Source organism: Bufo bufo, chromosome 4 (genome assembly GCF_905171765.1).
Source record: "Bufo bufo chromosome 4, aBufBuf1.1, whole genome shotgun sequence".
Lineage (NCBI taxonomy): Eukaryota > Metazoa > Chordata > Amphibia > Anura > Bufonidae > Bufo > Bufo bufo.
This window is the reverse complement of record NC_053392.1, coordinates 409923085-409944555: the sequence shown is the minus strand read 5'-3', so window position 1 is coordinate 409944555 and position 21471 is coordinate 409923085. Positions and strand designations below refer to the sequence as shown.

The following is a 21471-nucleotide window of genomic DNA, read 5'->3' as shown; positions in this document are numbered from 1 at the left end:
TAATATATTTTTTATCACTGCCACTGTGATATACCAGTCATTTCTTTTATCACCTATTAAATAGTGACAGATTTTTAACTTGACACTATTTCTACATCTTTGGGTTACCCCCTTCACTATAGGTATTACTTCCTGTATGTTACACCACCAAGCTGTCAGTAATTAGATTTTCAATCACGCTTTTCTGACACCTAGTTAGCCCATTTATCAATTTTTTCCTTTCTTATTTCCTTGAGATTTGCCGCTTCTAATGAGGGTTACACACTGACCAGTCTTTTTCGGTCCACTGTTTTTCAGTGAACCCCTCTAGACTTTGGAGTCATCGCTATCCACTATCAGCTCTACACTGGTCAAGACAAGGTCTCAGGGCTGCTGGTGTCTATGGCCAGCTGTACCCTGGTCAGGACAAGATCTCAGTGCTGCTCATGTCCATGTCCAGCTCTACACTGGTCAGGACAAGGTCTCAGGGCTGCTTGTGTCCATGGCCAGCTCTACACTGGTCAGGGAAAGGTCTCAGGGCTGCTGGTGTCTATGGCCAGCTGTACCCCGATCAGGACAAGGTCTCAGGGCTGCTCATGTCCATGGTCAGCTCTACACTAATCAGGACAAGGTCTGAGGACTGCTCATGTCCATGTCCAGCTGTACACTGGTCAGGACAAGGTCTCAGGGCTGCTCATGTCCATGGCCAGCTCTACACTGGTCAGGACAAGGTCTCAGGGCTGCTGGTGGCTATGGCCAGCTGTACCCTGGTCAGGACAAGGTCTCAGGGCTGCTCATGTCGATGTCCAGCTCTACACTGTAAGAAGTGGCCAGAGGAGGAAATAGGCGCTCATAGGGTGAGTAGGTTCAGAACAAGCTTCCAAAAACAGGATAGTGGTACTGCTCACCTGTTGTTGTTGCACCTAATGTTCGGTGCAACTATACTGGAGGCGAGTAGGAGTGGTTTAGGTGTTGCTGGTTGGTGCTGCCGGTTACGTCCGTGTTCACCTTTGGCGGGGGCCAGGCCGCCGTCCGGGTCAGTGTATGAAGTATGTATCCACTGGACTCTGGGGTCGAGTGGAGGGTGGACCATAGGCGCAAAACACAACCAGAGTTTGTTTCAAACCAATAGGTTTTTTTAATTGTTTTTGTTCAACAAACAATTAAAAAAACCTATTGGTTTGAAACAAACTCTGGTTGTGTTTTGCGCCTATGGTCCACCCTCCACTCGACCCCAGAGTCCAGTGGATACATACTTCAGCTCTACACTGGTCAGGACAAGGTCTCAGGGCTGCTCATGTCCATGGCCAGCTCTACACTGGTCAGGACAAGGTCTCAGGGCTGCTGGTGTCTATGGCCAGCTGTACCCTGGCCAGGACAAGGTCTCAGTGCTGCTCATGTCCAGCTCTACACTGGTCAGGACAATGTCTCAGGGCAAGCTCAGCTGAGATGCTGTTTATCTCCTCCATCCCTATGCAGGTCCTCGCTGCGGCCGAGCACATGGACTCCCTCATGTCTGTGCAGTCTCTATGGAGCTGTGCGGGCGGGGACATGGCGGGAGGCAGGACCTGCTCGACCTGTTGTGTCAGGAGACATGAGTGCGGTGAATCAGCTGAGGCTCGCAGGAAGTCCGCCAGTCTTAATAGGCATTGTTTAATGGCCATCAATCATACGGCGAGCTGGTAACGACAACAGACATGTCTCTTCCTCCCATCCCGCAGCATCTGCCGGGGCTCCTTCCTCACAGGTCTCAGCACAGCAAAGTCTCAGAGAAGAGAGCATCTACTCAGCATCCAGCGCTGGGAGACTTCAAGGGGATCTCCATGAGCAAGGAGGATCTGTCCAACTCCTGGCCATCGGCGACGCTGAGGAGACTGAAGGCGATAGCAGGGCAGCAGCACTCAGACCCTGTCCACCCAGTGCGGCGGTTTCTGGAGCAGGTGCCCAAGGGGATGACTCGCTCCTATGAAAGTGTGATACAGCCCCCACCCAGGGCCAGGAGAGAGATGCCCAGAGACCCCCCTCACCCGGGCAAAAGACCGCCACTCAAGCAGCACACTGGCCAGCATGAGCGCCCCGCGGCGTCCCCTAAACCACAGCAAGAGGCGCCCTTCTCCCTGCGCCTCACCCCAGAGGCCATCCTAGTCATCCAGAAGAGGAACCTGGATAAGCAGCGCAGTGCCAACCCCAGGAGGATCTTCGCCAGCGCCAGTGGACGGTGCCCGAGGAGCTGTGTGCAGAGATCGCCTCCAGATGTCAGGGAGCTGGTGAAGATCTCCCTGCTGAACGATCAGCATCGCTACGATGACATGGAGTATGAGGAGGAGTGCTTTCTCAGGGACGCCGACGAGGGGCTCCTCAGGAAGTGCACTGAGTGGCTGCAGGGAGTAGAGATGGCCACAGGGCGAGGGGGCAACCTGCACGAGAAACTGCAGTCTCTGCCACATCTCAACACGTTTTGACTATGGCTCAGAGTGCTGTAATAATGACTCTTCTACTGCCAAGTACTGGTCACTGTGCCGGACACAGGGGGCAAATGATGTCCCCAAACCTGCCCATGGGACCATTGTAAAGTGTTCTCCAAGATCTGTTGTGTGATGTCAAAAGTTGGGTTGTTTCTTTCTGCTGGAGGCTCTGCTGCTCCCAGTAGCTTTTGCAGTGGAGAGTCCTTTGTCATACACCTGATTTGGTGGCATCTGAGGGACTTCTATAGTATATAAGTAGGGGTCCGGTGCCTGGGTATTTGGAAACCATGTTGATTGTGGGTGTGCTGGATGCAGTCCTGCTGAGTGCCTATGGGGATTAGCAAACAGTTCCTGATCTCTTACAGTGTGAGTGGAATGAACAGTGCTTGTTCTGATATAATTCCTTTGGGTGTTAGCTCCGTAAAGGTCGGTTTACACGTCCCGATGTTACAGCCGATTGTGGGGAAAGATGCGTTCCGACAGCCGGGTTTTCGCTCAGTGAAGGAGACCACTGTATTCCTTCACAGTATGAGGACCAGGGATTGCTTTTGCGATTGCTTGTCTCCATATAGAATCATTGTTTCTAGGCGGCAGATTGACGTTTAGACCGCACAATCTGCTGCCCAGAAACAATGATTGATATGCCTGCACGAACGACAGGATCATGCGATAAGCAAGCCTTTTGCTCGTTCATCGGGTGATTGGTAGCACATTTAGATGGGCAGATTATCAGGAAAGAGCGTTTGCAGGAACAGATGTTTTCTGATTATCTGCCCATGTAAATCCACCTGAAGGGTACAGTCACAGGGTCAGGTTTCTGCATGCAGTTTTGGAAGCCAAAACCAGGAGTGAATTTAAAATAGTCATGTCTGTCCTTTATACTTCCTCTCCATTTATGATCCTCTTCTTATTTTGGCTTCCAAAACTGCATCAGGAAACCTGACCGTGTGGCCGTACCCTGGAGGTGGCTATACATGATTGGAGTAGATTGATGGCTGAATAATGATTGCACAACAATCTGGTGAAAGCCATTCCAACTCATTCACCATGAACAGTAGCAAGGCTCTCAATACATATAAGAAGGGCACTCACTGAAAACTGCTCCAAAGCTCGGCTGCGGAAAAGGATAATTTGATCTGAAACGCGTTGTCTTGGAGCAGTTTTCAGTGATTGCCCTTCTTATATGTATTGAGACCATTGGTACTGTTCGTGAATTGGAATTGCTTTGGAATAAAGTGAAGTTTGACTGCGGTGCTGACACCTCTACTGTACATGGATTACTCTGCTGTGTCAAGACGCTGAGAGCGCCCAATGCCGTTTGTTTATATTTCTAATCTGATGAAAGAGCATGTCGTGGACACGGTCATAAGGCGCATATAGACGAGTAGACGGTTGTTCCAATTGGGGCACTAATGATACGTGTAGTGTAGTGTAGATGGATGTAATGACTGAATGATTGTACTGCTTCTTCATCACCTATACAATTGTTTATGAGAACAAATAAATTAACATTTTATGGTTCTTGTTATTCACCGATGTGACCGATGTAAGAACAAGCGTGTTTTATGTAAATCTTTGCTGTCGAAATACAGTGAACAATCCTCGATTAGGCTAGTTTCACATGTGCGGTATGAGATCTGGCAGGCTGTTTCGGCATTCTGTTGGAGCTCTCTGGATCCGGACAGTACTAGAATTAACTATAATGGGGTCCGGCTACCCATCAAATATGCAGTGATTTAAGTCCGGACGATTCTCTGCATATTTGCTGGTTAGCGGCCGGATTTCAGCTGGACCCCATTATAGTTAATGGGGCCAGTGGGCATTCCAGTACCGTCCGGCAGTGCGGGATCCAGAGAGCTCTAGCAGGCTGACCCCTGCCAAAACAGTCTGCTCGATCGCTTACCGCATATGTGAAACTAGCCTTAGCGAGTAAATTTGTACAGGATAATAATGTATGAAAATGATTGTCATCAGCTTTATATCTTTAAATACCATACTCCTCTAAATCGGTCTTTAGCACAATTTTGTGATGTAAAAACGTGCATACGATAAACGGATGCCTCAGACGGATGTCATACACTGGCATTTGTCACCATGGGGCAGGAATCGGCAACCTCCGGCACTACAACTCCCAGAATGCTTCATTCACTTCTATGGGAGTTAGAAGAGCAGCCAAGCATGTTAGCATGCTGGAAGTTGTAGTTTCACAGCAGCTGGAGTGCCGAAGGTTGCTGATCCCTGCCATAGGGTTCCATTGTATGCGTTACTGTATACATTTTTCTGCCGGACTCTGCAGGATGGAAAAGCCTAGTGTACTTTGCTTTTGCATCCTTTTTCCCCCAAAGTATACGTTAGACGTAGATCTAAATTGTGATGTGAACCCAGCCTAAGTCCATATTGGCCATGCATGTTTAGCGACGGACAAACGTCTTTCATCGGACTACAGTATGAATCCATTTTGATGAGATCAGGACTAATGTTTGTGGCCACCTCCCCAAGTACAATGCTCTATTAGTATGGGGGGTGATGCGCATAGAAGCCCTTTCCTCATATTTCGCCTGTCCATTTCTGCTGTTCTTATTGCAATGTGCCACCAGGGTCCCTCCAGTTTAGACTATCTGGTTACTTCTTCAAAGTGTTCATATCCAAGGTTCTCTGGCATGTGACGGCTTGTCACGAGATGACCGCGATTATGAAGAACCCATTTGAACATTTATGTGCGTTCATGTACATGCATGTCATTTTAAAACTGTGCTCACAATTACAGTAGGTGTCACGGATTCCCTCAGTGAGATAAAAGTGCTATATTTCATTGTAGTCAAATGATTTTGTGTGGCCAATATGTGCCGTATCGGGGAATATGGAAGACATAGTTTCTCTGTCTAGAAAAGCATTAAACTGAAAACTATTGAATTTCTTTCATATTGTGCACTGCCTAATACTTTTTGCGGGGGACAGTGGAAATAATCAGGTGGCGACCATCTCCCACCACGGTAACGGCCGATTACGGAGTACCTCAACTGTCAGCTAGCTAAAGGAACCTTCTTTTTTCTATTGATGAAATATCCTTAGGATAGGTCATCCATATCTGATTAGCAGGTTCCGACTCCCAGCACCCCCAGCGATCAGCCGTTTGAAGAGAAAGCAGTGCTGCCTTCTCTTCACAATTTACCTGCTCGCCGTCGCAACCGCAGTGGTGAACAGTTGTATTTACAACTAAGCCATCCCCATTCACTTCTATGGGACGGCTCCTTCCCATTCAAGTGAATACTGCAGAGCTATCCTACTGAAGTGAAGTACACTTGCTTACTGAAGCAGTTGCAACAAGCAGCACATTCTTTTCAAACAGCTGATCGGTGGGGGTGTTGGCCCCCCACCATCTGATATTGATGACTTAGGCCTCTTGCACACGACCGTATGCCCTCCGAGATATACGGTCCGTGAGCGGCATTGATCATGCGCACGGGAACTCACAGCATCATAGATTACAATGATGCTGTGCACGTCGGTACGCCCGCGGGACTATTCTCCCGCACTCATATGCTCACGGACCGTATATCTTGGAGGGCATATGGTCGTGTGCAAGAGGCCTTATCCTGAGGATAAAAAAGCGGACAATCCCTTTAAAGGGACTGAACAAAGCAGATTTGTCACCTCAGTTGTATTCATATTAGACTAACAATTCTGAATAATCTTTTCCTACCGTAGAACTCTGCTTACTGCTGTTCCTCTGTTTTCCCCCAACAGTTTTATCAGTCAGTTGGGGTTAACACTGATTGGGCATTGTCAGTGTGTAAGGCACACCCTTTTGAGAAGCAGGGTGGTAAGGCATCACATTTGTCAACTTGTTCAAACATTTCTAGGAGGAATAAATGAGGAACAGGACAATATTTACTGAAGCAGACCTGTGAGGAATTCTTGGCAGTCACTAGAAGGGACTATGGCACGCTGCAGAGTCATGTCGCTGTGGCTGCTTCTCTCAACTTCATTTTGGACAAGATAAGACAGGGCACTGATTCTGCATTGCACATATCACATGACAGAAGTGTGAATGTCGGGTTCATTTAACCCTTTGTTGGATGCATCTTCACCGCACAGTGAAGTCACTGTGTGACTGCAGGACAATATTGAGCTGCCATGGAAGGAATGTTTGGTCACACTTTTAGTGGTGACCCAGTTGTACAGAGCACACTCATCAGAGGGTTCAATAACTAATTGGCATAGCTCACATACCACATTGAAAGCATCTGAACAATCCCTCACTCACTACCTACCTCATTGGTTTCCATGTTTACAAGACTATGGGGGGAATTTATCATTAGGAGAATATTTGAAGTCAGTTTTGCTTCAGTCAGTATTGGAGTACTTTGTGCCACATTTATCAAATGGTGCATCTTGTTTGATAAATTTGGCTTGTCCTTAAACCTAACACTTCTGTCTAGAGAAGCTACTCCAGTATTCGTACTCCACCCTCCTCCGGGAGTGAGATTGCGACTTTAAAAAAAAGTCTCAATGATAAATCTGGAGTGAAACTCATTAGCATAGCTCACCACGCTGACTTTTCCACCCATATTACAAAACTGGAGTGAGTGAGGTGTACACATGCAAAAAGTCGCAAAATTGTGCACAAGTGAGTGTAAAAAGTAAAAAAAAAAAAAATGCAATCGCATAAATTTTGCGCAAGCGACTTTTTGATTCCAGAATTCTGGAGTTGAAGGTATGATACATCAGGGCCTCTGACTGATATACATATAGGGGGAAATTTATACCACCCTGCACTCCAGAATTCTGGCTTCAAAAAGTCACAAAATAGGGGTTTTTGGGTTCCTTGAGCAAACATTTAGCAACTTTACATTTACATTTTTAAATTTTAGTCGGCATGATTAGCTTTTAACCCCTTAGTGACCACCCATACGTGTTTTTACGGCGGTCACTAAGGGGCCTTGGGCTGGAGCGCCGCCTTTTTACGGCGGCACTTCAGCCCAAGTTAGCGATAAAATCAATCGCTGTAGCGCCGTGCCGCAGCTACCGGAGGTAGCTGAGGTCTCGGGGCAGTGATCAGAGACCGTGACAAGCGGTCTCTGATCACGTGATCGCCGTGATACACTTTATCACTGCGATCACAGAAAATGCCAGCAGCGGAGCTGCCTGCACTAAACTTTCTCCCTCCTCTCATGTAAGAGAGGAGGGAGAAAGTCTCCGGTGCAGCGATTGGGTCCCCCAGCGCTTCTGGGCCTAAGCTGGGTCCCGATCCTCACCCCTTACCCTCAAGAAAGATGGCGCATGCGCAGACTGAAAGCCAACCGCCGCTGCTCACAGTAAGGTCTCTCTCCTCAGGAGAGGAGAGAGAAGTTCAAATTATGCCCCGATCGGGTCCCTCAGCAATATGGCCTAGATATGTTTAAATAAAGTTATTAGGGCGCCCCCCCCCCACATCTAATTAAAAGAATAAATAAAATGGCGCAGACATGCGCACTGGTTACTGTGCTGAAGATCTGCCTTCAGCACAGTAACCATCAGGGACCAATAATAATGTAGTCTGTAGGAAAAATATGTCTTTAAATTAATACTTTTGTGTAAAAAAATGAAAATTTAAATTTTTTTTCACCTTCTTAGCATTAATTTCTTTAACCCCTTAAGGACTTAGGACGTACCGGTACGCCCTATTTCCCGAGTCCTTAAGGACTCAGGACGTACCAGTACGTCTTAACTTTAAATCGCGATTGCGGCGGGGGTTAATCGCAACAGGATGTCCGCTGAAATCATTCAGCGGGCATCCTGTCACAACGCCGGGCGATCGCCACAAACCGCAAGTCAATTCAGACCTGCGGTTTGCGACTTTTACCTTCACCGGCGGGTGGCGGTGCCATCGGGTCCCCATGCGCCTGTAGGGGGGACCCGATGGCATGGAAGGCAGCGCGATGTCTAAGGAAGGCATTGCGCTGCCTTCCGGTGACGAGCCTGTGAGATCCAGCCCCCTGGATATCACAGGCCGGAAGCTGTATGAGTAATACACACAGTATTACTCATACAGCCAATGCATTCCAATACAGAAGTATTGGAATGCATTGTAAAAGGGATTAGACCCCAAAAGTTGAAGTCCCAAAGTGGGACAAAAAAAAAGTCGAAAAAATAAAGTAAAAAAAAAGTCGAAAAAATAAAGTTTCCCCCCCAAAAATTAAAAGTTTCAAGTAAAAATAAACAAAAACGTCATTTTCCCCAAATAAAGTTAAAAAAAATAGGGAAAAAAAAAGTAGACATATTAGGTATCGCCATGTCCGTATCGACCAGCTCTATAAACATATCACATGGCCTAACCCCTCAGATGAACACCGTAAAAAAAAAAAAAAAAAGCTAAATAAACCATTTTTTTTGTCACCTTACATCACAAAAAGTACAACAGCAAGCGATCAAAAAGGCGTTTGCCCACCAAAATAGTACCAATCTAACCGTCACCTCATCCCGCAAAAAATGAGCCCCTACCTGAGACAATCGCCCAAAAAATAAAAAAACTTGGACTCAGAATGTGGAGACACTAAAACATAATTTTTTTTGTTTCAAAAATGATATTATTGTGTAAAACTTACATAAATAAAAAAAAATGTATACATATTATTACATAAAATTATTAAAATGGAAAATCTGCCAAAGTGAAATTTTGAAATTGTATCTCTATTTTCCATTAATTCTTGTGGAACACCTAAAGGGTTAACGACGTTTGTAAAATCAGTTTTGAATACCTTGAGGGGTGTAGTTTATAGAATGGGGTCATATTTGGGTGGTTTCTATTATGTAAGCCTCGCAAAGTGACTTCAGACCTGAACTGGTCCCTAAAAATTGGGTTTTTGAAAATTTCTGAAAAATTTCAAGATTTGCTTCTAAACTTCTAAGCCTTGTAACATCCCCAAAAAATAAAATATCATTCCCAAAATGATTCAAACATGAAGTAGACATATGGGGAATGTAAAGTAATAACTATTTTTGGAGGTATTACTATGTATTATAAAAGTAGAGAAATTGAAACTTGGAAATTTTTAAAATAAAAATGCATTTTTTTACTTCATTTTACCAGTGTCATGAAGTACAATATGTGACGAAAAAACAATCTCAGAATGGCCTGGATAAGTCAAAGTGTTTAAAAGTTATCAGCACTTAAAGTGACACTGGTCAGATTTGCAAAAAATGGCCAAGTCCTTAAGGTGAAATAGGGCTGAATCCTTAAGGGGTTAAAAAACTAGTGGGTCAAAAAACTCATTACACCCATAGATAAATACGTTAAGGAGCCTAGTTTTTAAAATGGGTTCACTTTTGGGGGGTTCTATTATTCTAACACTTATAAGCCTCTGCAAACTTGGCTTGTTGCAGGAAAAAATATGTACTTCAAAAATTTTAAAATTTATGTTAAAATGTTAAGTCTCCTAAATAAAATAAAAAAAGTAAAAAAAAATTGTAAGTGCAGCCAAAATAAAGTAAAGATGTGGAAATATATTTCTGATAAAAATATTGAATAGTATTTATGTATGTATGTGAAATATTGCGGTTGAAAATAGGAAAATGTGCCAATTTTTACAAATTTTCACTTTTTTAATAAAGATACGCATATTTTATCAGTAGAATTTTACCACCTAAGTAAAGTACAATATGTGACGAGAAAACAATGTCAGAATTACTTTGATGTGCAAAACCGTTACAAAGTTATTCTAAGCTGTCAGATTTCCAAAATTTGGCTTGGTCATTAAGGCCCAAACAAGCTTGGTCACTAAGGGGTTAAAGAGTTTCACTCCAGATTTATCACTGGGGCTTTATGGTTTTGTTTGATATGTGTGTTAACAATGATAACAATATAGCAAAGTGGAGCCCATAGACTATAATGGGATCCGGCGGGAATCTGGCCACTCACCAGAATAAATGTCTAGACAAAAAACGCTGCACTCAACAGTCTTTGTCCGGCTTTGCTCCCATTATAGTCAAGGGGCTCTGGTGTTGAACTGTCGTATCTGGCTAGGCCGAATCTGGAGAACTCCAGAAGGCTGCTCCTCTGCTGGATTGCTGGAGCGAAGTGCAGAAGTAGCCTAATAGTTGTTTTATACAGTATCACCCTGCAGAGGAATCTTTCATGTAAGTATAAAGATATTGGGCCAGATTTATCATTAGCTCAGGTCAGAATAATGGAGTGAAAAAGTCCCCAAAAAAGTCCCAAAAGCTAAAACTGCGCACAAATTTGCGACTTTTTTCTGCTCTGCACTATGCTCGCCAGTTTTCTGAAAGTGGGCGTGTTTTCTTATGTAAATAAATCTCTAGACAGATTTACTATTGGGATTATTAAAAAAGTCACAAAAAAATGCGCAATTTCACTCCAGTGAGGACCATGCTTATCTTTTGAGACTTTTTAATAAGAGCATGCGACTTTTTCTTAAAAAACGTGAGACTTTTTCGTAAAGATGTGCGACTTTTGTAAAGCTGCTTACTGACGGATAAACTGCTACCGTCAAACCACATTTATTACAGTCTTAAAGGGCCGATCAGAAATCTGACTTGGCTAAAACTGACTTTAGCCATATGTGAAAGTGGAATGAGCTGTCAGTCATGATAAATCTGGCCCATAGAAAGTGCTAGGTTTGCACCACACAGAGTGTACCCCATGATTATGTCACCTGACCAGAGAACAGTCTTCTGTCACCCCAAGAACAGCATTCGTACAGTGAAGCATGGTAGTGGCAGCGTCATGCTGGCAGGGACTAGAAAATACTGGGCAATTCTTGTGGAAAACCTGCTTCAGTGTGCCAGCGATACAAGACTGGGACGGAGGTCACCTTCCAGCGGGACAATGACCATAAACATACCGCTAAAGGTACACATTAAAATGGCCTGATAAAAACCCAGACCTCATTCCAATTGAGATCATGTGGCGTGACTTGAAACTACAGTGTGCTAATACATTTCATATAACTTAAGTTTTGCCTAGAAGAATGGGAAAAATCCCATCGTCTAGGTGTCTTCAGCTAATAAAGATTTAGCCCAAGAGACATGCAGCAAAAAGTGGCACCATGAAGTATTGACTTTCAGGGTGTGAATACTTATGCACATTCAATTTCTCTTTTTTGTTTTTATTGTTCATATCACATCTTAAAATATTTTGCACCTTCAAAGGTTTTGGCATTTTGTATAAATCAAATTGTATAAACCCCCAATGATCCATTTAATTCTAGGTTGAAATGTAACAAAACAGGGAAAAAAAACACGGGAGTGAATACTTTTGCAAGGCATTGCAACTAAGGGGACAAACAATAGCTCACACAATATGTATCTTAATAATGAACTTTTCAAGTTGCCTCCTGCAATCTACTGTTGTTAAACTGGACCTTTTGCCACTCCTGAGATATCAGTTTTCCCGGTGCAATAACAAATTCAGAGGTACTTTTCATATAGCTTTCTTCCTCAGTTATTGCTACTGGAACTTTATTAAAGGAGTTATCCAGGTATACATTTTTTCCTTTTCCCTTTACTTCCTCTGCCAGGCCCTGTAACTTACAAATGTACTTGCAGTTAGTGTTGAGCGAACTTCTGTTTTAAGTTCGGCGTCCGGTTAGCATGGCCGATTATTGATTCTGCTACCACGGACCACAACGGAATTCGGAATCCATATCGGGATCCTCCGCTAACCGGAAGCCGAACTTTAGACGCCGAACTTAAAACAGAAGTTCGCTCAACACTACTTGCAGTATTTTTTCTGTCTCACTCCGGAGATCGTGAGAGTGGTCACGTGACTGTGCCCTCTGTGGAGACTGGATTTCCTTTGACATCACAACCAGGATTTCCGTGATGCCCTCCATCAGAATCCCCGTCCGAATGGTTGTGAAGTCAGACACGTGATATTGGAATGGGCTGCTCGATGCTCTCAATCCACAAGCAGGGTAGGCAGAGTCCACTGCCTGTCGATACTGTGTGGGAGGAGTCAGCAAGGGGATGATGGCGGGTGTAGTGGGCGGAGTTTTCAGCTCAGGGAAGGGTGTAGTAGGCGTTTACATTTCTGGCTGATCTTACAGCGCACGGCACTATGGGAAGTGTTATGGCTGCTGCTCATCTACACCCACAACCTGGAAGTTTGGGTTGTAAGCAATGGCGGACAGCAGGAGCATGGAGATTGAAGTAAAGGTTCAGGAAAAGTTCACAGGTACACTATTATGCTGTGCAGGAGACAAGATGAGGTTTACACAATTAAATGACATTTTTAGGATCCTGCACAAACCCTAAGGCACCTTTCACACGGGCGAGATTTCAGAACAGGTGCAATGCGTGAGGTGAACGCATTGCTCCCGCACTGAATCCGGACCCATTCATTTGTATGGGGCTGTGCAGATGAGCGGTGATTTTCACGCATCACTTGTGCGTTGCGTGAAAATCGCAGCATGCTACTCTTTGTGTGTTTTCCATAGAAGTGAATGGGGCTGCGTGAAAATTGCAAGCATTCGCAAGCAAGTGCGGATGCAGTGCGATTTTCACGCACGGTTGCTAGGAGACTATCGGGATGGAGACCCGATCATTATTATTTTCCCTTATAACATGGTTATAAGGGAAATTAATATCATTCCTAATACAGAATGCATAGTACAATAGGGCTGGAGGGGTTAAAAAAATAAATACATAATTTAACTCACCTTAATCCACTTGTTCACGCAGCCCGGATTCTCTGCTGTCTTCATCTTTGCTGTGCATAGGAAAAGGACCTGTGGTGACATCACTACGCTCATCACATGGTCCGTCACATGATCCATCACCATGGTAAAAGATCATGTGATGGACCATGCGATGAGCACAGTGACGTCATCAAAGGTCCTTTTCCTGTGCACAGCAAAGATGAAGACAGAAGAGAAGCCAGTCTGCGCGAATAAGTGGATTAAGGTGAGTTAAATTTATTTTATTTTTTTAACCCCTCCAGCCCTATTGTACTAAGCATTCTGTATTAAGAATGCTATTATTTTCCCTTATAACCATGTTATAAGGGAAAATAATACAATCTACACAACACCTAACCAAAACCCGAACTTCTGTGAAGAAGTTCGGGTTTGGGTACCAAACATGCAGATTTTTCTCACGCGCGTGTAAAACGCATTACAATGTTTTGCACTCGCGATTTTTCCCACGAAACACCCGCATCTTATCCGGGCCAAAAACATGACGCCCGTGTGAAAGAGGCCTAAAGGTACAGCTACACAATGACACTGGTCGCACAACATGTGTCACAGCCAGGATAGCAGAGTAGCAGTGATCCCATAGAAACTAATCCAGCTGGATTTTTTGAAACCTGCGCAGCAATTCCATTCTATAGGATCATAGCTATTTCTATAGGATCATAGCTACTCTGCTATCCCCAACACATGTTGTGTGACCAGTGTTAATGAACGTGTGCACCCCGTGGTCGTGCTGCGGGCCGCAATGCACGAACACAGTCCGTGGGGCAGCCGCAGTGGATAGCAGACCCATTCACTTTAATGGGTCCGCGACGGCCGTTCCGCAAAAAGATAGGACATGTTCTATCTTTTTGCGAAACGGAAGTACGGGACGAAACCCTACGGAAGCACTCCTTGGGTTCGTAGGGTTCTGCTCCGTGCTTCCGTTCCACAACATTACGCATCTCCGGATTTGTGGACCCATTCAAGTGAATGGGGGGGGGGGGCTGTTGTGCTTGCACAGTCTGACACTGTCCAATTAGTACTGCCATTGTCACACTATATAGGCACACATCTCCCAATGGTAACACCCAGTTGTAGATTCATTAACCACTTCATTATCGGCATGTTTATCCCCCTTCCTTACTAGGCCATTTTTTCAGTTGTAGCAATGGGCCTATCTGACTGCAAATAACTGATTAATTTCTGAGCCAACCTATATGTATTTAATATTATTTTTCATGGGACACCTTAGACCTTTCTTTTGTGCCATTAGATTATGGATATAATATTTTTTTGATGGATATAATATTTTTAAATATGTTTTGAAATATTGTCAAATATTTAATCCCTTCCCGACCAGTGCCGTAATAGTACGGTGCAGCGGGACGTGACTTGCTGACCAGCGCTGTACTATTACAACCCGATCAGCAGCGGGGTACAGCAGTCACTGATAGCCGGACCCCTGCTGTATGTGCCGGCATCAGTAAAAACACAGACCGCGGCAAGTGCGGGGTTCCCAGGGCTGCTGTGACGGGGACCCGATGGCAGGGAAGGCAGCCCAATGCCCAATTCCTTAGGCATTGTGGCTGCCTTCCATGTAACCCTGTGAGATCCAGCCTCCTGTATCTCACAGGAAACAGGCTGTAAGTGTATTACTCTGGTAATACCCTTACAACCAATGCATTACAATACAGAAGTATTGTAATGCATTGTAAAGAGGATCAGACCCCCAAAAGATGAAGTCCAAGAGTGGGACAAAAAATAAAGTTAAAAAAAGTTAAAAAAAAAAAAAAGTTTTACCAAAAAAATTAAAGTTTCAAGTAAAAAAAAAAAAGCGTCCTTTTCCCAAAAAATAAATAAAAAAAAGTGAAAAAAATAAAAGTTGACATATTAGGTATCGTCGCGTCCGTATCTACGGTCTCTATAAAAATATCACATGACCTAACCCCTCAGGTGAGCACCGTCAAAAAAATAAAATAAAAACGGTGCCAAAAAAATCCTTTTTTTGTTACCTTACATCACTAAAAGTGCAACACCAAGCGATCAAAAAGGCGTATGTCCCCCAAAATAGTACCAATCTAACCGTCACCTCATCCCACAAAAAATGAGCCCCTACCTAAGACAATTGCCCCAAAAAAAAATATATATATAGCTCTCAGAGACACTATGGAGACACTAAAACATGATATTTTTTTTACAAACTGAGAATACAAATGTGATCGCACTCTATATCCAGCATTCTGCCCTGCCTCCATGCTGGATGAGACATTGGTGTACATTTTGGCCAAAGCGTAATAAGCCACTCACCGCGTCAAGGTTGCCTCCATTTGAGTGGTCCCTATCACTAGTTCCTACCTGTTCATGGGCCATGACAGCCACACAAAATCCAGGGAATGCAGGTCAGCATGCACGCCAAGCACACTCTGCTTTTAACCCCGTCCGGTGCCATTACATATATATGATATTTTTTTTGTTTCAAAATGCTTTTATTGTGTTAAATGTAAAAAATAAAAATAAAAAGTAGACATATTAGGTATCGGCGTGTCCATAACAACCTGCTCTATAAAATACCACATGACCTAACCCCTCAGATGAACACTGAAAAAAATAAAATACATCACAAAAAGTGTAATAGCAAGTGATCAAAAAGTCATATGCAACCCAAAATAGTACCAATCAAACCGTCATCTTATCCCTCAAAAAATTAGATCCTACCTAAGACAATAGTCCAAAAAATAAAAAAACTATGGGTCTCAGAATATGGAGACACTAAAACATGATTTTTCTTGTTTCAAAAATGCTGTTATTGTGTAAAACTTAAATAAATTTAAAAAGTGTACATATTAGGGATCACCACATCCGTAAGAACCTGCTGTATAAAAATATCACATGAACTAACCCCTCAGGTGAACACCGTAAAAAAATAAAAATAAAAACTGTGTAAAATTTTTTTTGTCACCTTACATCACAAAAAGTATAATACCAAGCGATCAAAAAGTCATATGCACCCTAAAATAGTACCAATCAAACCGTCATCTCATACTGAAAAAAATTAGCCCCTACTTAAGACAGTCGCCCAAAATTTAAAAAAACTATGGCTTTCAGAATATGCTTTATTATGTAAAACTGAAACAAACAAACAAAAAATAGTCATATTTGGTATTGTCGCATCCGTAACAACCTGCTCTATAAAAATACCACATGATCCAACCTGTCAGATGAACGTTGTAAATAACAAAAAATAAAAACAATGCCAAAACAGCTATTTTTTGTTACCTTGCCTCACAAAAAGTGTGGCACATGGCAGCTTAATATTATGCCAGTGAAATCTGCCTTCCAAAAATCATATGGCGTTCCTTTCCTTCTGCGCCCTGCCGTGTGCCCATACAGCAGTTTACGACCATATATGGGGTGGTTCTGCAAACTACAGAATCAGGGCAATAAATGATTGAGTTTTGTTTGGCTGTTAACCTTTGCTTTGTTAGCGGAATTTTTTAAAATTAAAATGGAAACTCTTCCAAAAAAGTGAAATTTCATCTCCATTTTCCATTAATTCTTGTGGAACACCTAGAGGGTTAACAAAGTTTGTAAAATCAGTTTTGAATACCTTGAGGGGTGTAGTTTCTAAAATGGTGTCATTTTTGGGTGGTTTCTATTATGTAAGCCTTACAAAGTGACCTGAACTGGTCCTTAAAAAGTGGGTTTTGGAAATTTTCTGAAAAATTTCAAGATTTGCTTCTAAACTTCTAAGGGCTGTTTCACACGAGCGGATGCCGTGCGTGACATCCGCTGCATGAATGACAGCCAAGACCCGATGCGGACAGCAGAAGCACGGAGCATTAACATGACTGATAATGCTCCGTGCCTCTCTGTGATCTCTTTACTACGAAATCACAGTGAGATAAAGTTGTCACTGTGATTTCGTAGTAATGAGATCACAGAGAGGCATCGAGCATTATCAATCATGTTAATGCTCCGTGCTTCTGCAGTCTGCATCGGGTCTTGGCTGTCATTCACGGAGCGGATGTCACGCACGGCATCCGCTCGTGTGAAACAGCCCTAAGCCTTCTAACGTCCCAAAAAAATAAAATGTCATTTTCAAAATGATCCAATCATGAAGTAGACATATGGGGAATGTAAAGTAATAACTATTTTTGAAGGTATTACTATCTATTATAAAAGTAGAGAAATAGAAATTTGCAAATTTGCAAATTTTTCCAAATCTTGGGTAAATTTTGTATTTTTTTATAAATAAAAATTACATTTTTTGACTCAATTTTACCACTGTCATGAAGTACAATATGTGACGAGAAAACGATCTCAGAATGTCCTGGATAAGTAAAAGCGCTTTAAAGTTATTACCACATATAGTGACACATCAGATTTGCAAAAAATGGCCTAGACAAAAAGGTGAAAACTGGCCTGGGGTAGAAAGGGTTAAGGAAAAACGGTGAACATTATGGAAAAAAAAAGGATTTTTTCTTTCTTATCAATTTTTTTTCTATTACAATAGGTTTCAAGACAAAATATTTCTAATTGCATTACCGTACACTTGTACTCTGAAAATGGACACTATTTATGTAATTAATCTACTGGCAGGGCGTGCCGCAAGGCTTTAAAAGACTGGAGTGTATTTTTTTATGGCTGGTTCTATGGCACCGTACTGCCAGAAAACTGTTGCACAGCGCAAAAACTTTAAACCCCTTCAAAGTGACTTTTTTATGTTGTTCCTCTAAGGTATAAATTATAAATGAAAAAATATCCGTGCATTTGTATATTTTACACACAAGGTTAACCAATATTAACCGGACAGAATGATATCAAAACATCGGACCCCCAAGGAGTCATAATAATCACCAAAAAAAATGAAACTAACTTTCGTATGTATGAAAATCCAAAAAGCTTTATTGTAAATATATAAACAGTACATACATGTATTATAAAACAGGCAGCACAAGGCGGGACACACAGATGAGGAGCAGGACCCAAGGAGAGGCCGGGAGATCAGTGCAAAAAAATACAGGGAAAAAGAATACTAGCTGAAAGAGCATACCTCAGAGTCTCATAGCAGCAACGCCCCAAACACAATGCAACAGAGGCGATTGTGGAGACTGAGGTTTAAGATGGAAGGAACACAAAGGAACACAATTAAACATACCCTGAATGGTGCAAAGATCTCTCAGCCAACTCCTGACCCAACGCCGTTTCGCCAGTAGATCTGGCTTCTTCTTTTTTCTCTTTTTAAATTTTTTTTTAAGTTAACTAACCCCTTCCTGCCACAGTCGGGTCAGAAAAGGGTTAATTCACAGCCTGCAAGCTTACAGTCAATTGTACAGCCAACATAAGAAAAAACACTCCCTTCTGGCTTTTACATTTAACACTGTGATAGATCCTTGTAGCAGGGTGCTGCAAGGATCTATCACAGCCTGGCCGCTCCTGCTGACTTCGGGAGTTCTCCCTGTGACCACAGCGGTCTAATGATAGGGCAGTCACAGCGATGTGAGGCAGCACTTGCCTTCGGCAGATCACGGTGTGACCCGGCGCTTTTATACGTTGGGTTACAGATAGGAGCCTACCGCCACAACGAGTTAAACAATATAGAGTTATATGAAAAGATGCTTCAGAATCGTTATTGCATAGGGAATAAATTGATTTAGTAAAACAGATATGTGAGTAGTTGCAGCAGGTCCTCTTTAGTACTTTAATACTAGTAGATTATTTTGGAAAATGCTGTGCAGTAGTAGATGTAACAACATGATCCTGAAATGTTAACCTCCCCCATCCCTCAAAAAACAGAAACTAAAAACTAGTTTTAACATGTAGTATTAAAAGAAAAAGAAAAAGAACGGAGACAAAAGAAACAAAACTTGGACTTGCTTTGCTCTGCAGCAGCCTGGATATATTCAGGTTAATGCTTCATGCACACGACCGTAGCAGGTCTGTGCCGTATTGCTTGAATGAATCGGAAGCCCACTGAAGCACTATGGAGTGCTTCCATGGGTTTTCTGTCCGTGCCTGCAGCGCAAAAAAGTAGTGCATACACTATTTTTTTGCAGTGCAGACCATCGGATGCGGATCGTGGACCCCATTTAAGTGAATGGGTACGCAGATGGTAGGCACACGGCTGGTGCCCGTGCATCGCAGACTGCAATTTGTGGTCCGCAGCACGGGCACGATCAGCACACTGCCATGTGCATGAAGCCTAATTCTTAGCAATAAATGTTGTAGCTGCAGATGACAACGCTGTGCCTCTGTACTCTTTTGGAGAAGGGCTGCTAGCATATATTTCTGTGTGACCACCAGATGCCAAGAAGGAGATGGCAGGCAGAAAAATTTGAATTGTCCCCCCACAAAGGAATCCTTGGTGGGGGGACAAGAGGATGATCTAGTTTTTTTTATGTAAAATTAATTTGACCGTCTTTAAACTAAGCAGAATAAAAAGTCTAATAAAATGCAGCAGAATAGTTTATGTGTCACAAAAAAAGGATAATTATTATACTTAATGACTGTCTGTAAATTGTCTGATCTCTGTTTATTGCGGTGATTTAGCAGTTCAGACATGTTCCCAGCTGTCATTTATTCATGTGTTCCTTCCTGACCTCAGATCCGAATGTGGTACTTAACCTTCCTAGCGGTATTCCCGAGCGTGACTCGGGGTTAATTTTCGCTGCCAGGGGCGGTAACCCCGAGTCACGCTCGGGGTAACATTGAAAAGTTGTCAGCTGTGATCGCAGGCAAGAGGGCCGGCCGGCATCTGACTTCCTGGTTCCGTTCCCTGCGAGCACCTGCGGTGCATGGGAGCGGAACTGGGCTGGAAATTCTAAATTATAAAGTGACAAACACACATAGAAGAGGTTATACATTGTAATCTGAGAGGATTGCACTGTATCACCTCAGATCTGACAGTTGATCACTGTAAAGTGCCCCTTGCCTGCCATTTTACTGCCATTTGTGCTTTTTTATAACATGGCTTCAAAAAAGCGCCACTGTACTACAAAAGTGTGTTTGGACCAGTTGAGTGACAGCGACAGTGACACGGAGGTGCTCGCAGAACTGAGCGATAGTGAGTCGTGGGGAGATTTGTCATCTGACACTGATCTGGAAAGTGACAACGGCGATGATCCTGCACCTGACCAAATTTCCATGCAAAAAATTGTACCACTTTTGGTACAAAATTCCTGACATAATCATACCGCCAGGGAGGTTAATAATAGTGTATTTTCTCATAAATTAACCAGTTACAGTAACAATGGTTACAGTATTAAGGAAACCGTTTACAGTGAGATTTGAATACTGCACCAGTAACACACCACAAAGCATAGCAGTAGCTAAATCTCACATGTTGCTTTTATGGCACCAACATATGCCATAGCACTTTACAGATTGTTACCATTTACAAGGCACATGCGTGCACACACTAGACTAGCAGGGCTGGCCAACCTGCGGCCCTCCAGCTGTTGCAAAACTTCAATTCCCACCATGCCCTGCTGTAGGCTGATAGTTGTGGACAGTCTGGGCATGCTGGGAGTTGTAGTTTTGCAACAGCTGGAGAGCCTCAGGTTGGCCATCCCTGCACTAGAGCAAATTACACAGGATGGAAGGGGAGTTGGAGCATGGGAAGAACAGGTAAAAATGACTTAATGGATATATCCAGATTTTTAACCTAGAACCCCGTTGCTGGGATGCACGACTCGTGCAGTGTGGATTCCATCTCTTGGTTTTCAAGCCATTACAGTATTATATTTATGGATTATAGTTACAAAGTTAATACGGTTGAAAAAAGACATTAGTCCATCAAGTTCAACCAAGGGATAGGTGGGGACCAAATCCCAGAAGGAAGTGAGACTCAAATTATAGGGGTTAAAATCTACACCTGCTGCTACAATGTGTAATGCATTTACATTTCTGACCTGAGCTTGTATTAAATTGATCAAACTTTCCCATTCCTTTACTGCAGCCTGCTTGGGGGTCATTTACATTGAGGCTTTGATCTGAGGTCTGAATGAGATTCTTTTTCACATTGGGGTCTAATCTGATGTCCGATTGGGGGTCTTATGAACATTGGGGGTCTGATTGTGGCTCTGAGGTGAGGTCTGATTAACATTGGGGGTCTGATTGTGGCTCTGAGGTGAGGTCTGATTAACATTGGGGGTCTCATTGGGGCTCATTTTTTTTTCTTATTTTCCTCTTCTAAAACCTAGCTGCGTTTTATAGGGCAAACAAAAATATTTAAATTCCAGCTCATTGTGTGCTTTGAAGTCAAGGAAGTGGTCTTATCAGTGATTGACAGCCTTCCCTCTATGACTGTGAATACAGAAACAGCTGTCAATCACTCATAGGACTTCCTCCTTAAC

General features: G+C 43.2%; 1 protein-coding gene across 1 annotated transcript; it reads left to right on the top strand.

The window, feature by feature from the left end:
• Positions 1-1631: 1631 nt before the first annotated feature.
• On the top strand, positions 1632-4440 carry PRR18 (proline rich 18). The gene has a single exon (XM_040427184.1). It carries the CDS (start codon positions 1677-1679, stop codon positions 2439-2441), a length of 765 nt encoding a protein of 254 aa, XP_040283118.1. The 5' UTR covers positions 1632-1676; the 3' UTR covers positions 2442-4440.
• Positions 4441-21471: the final 17031 nt, after the last annotated feature.

Bases quoted from the DNA above. Each gene is read 5' to 3' on its own strand.
- PRR18 (XM_040427184.1), top strand. From the start codon at position 1,677: ATGTCTCTTCCTCCCATCCCGCAGCATCTGCCGGGGCTCCTTCCTCAC.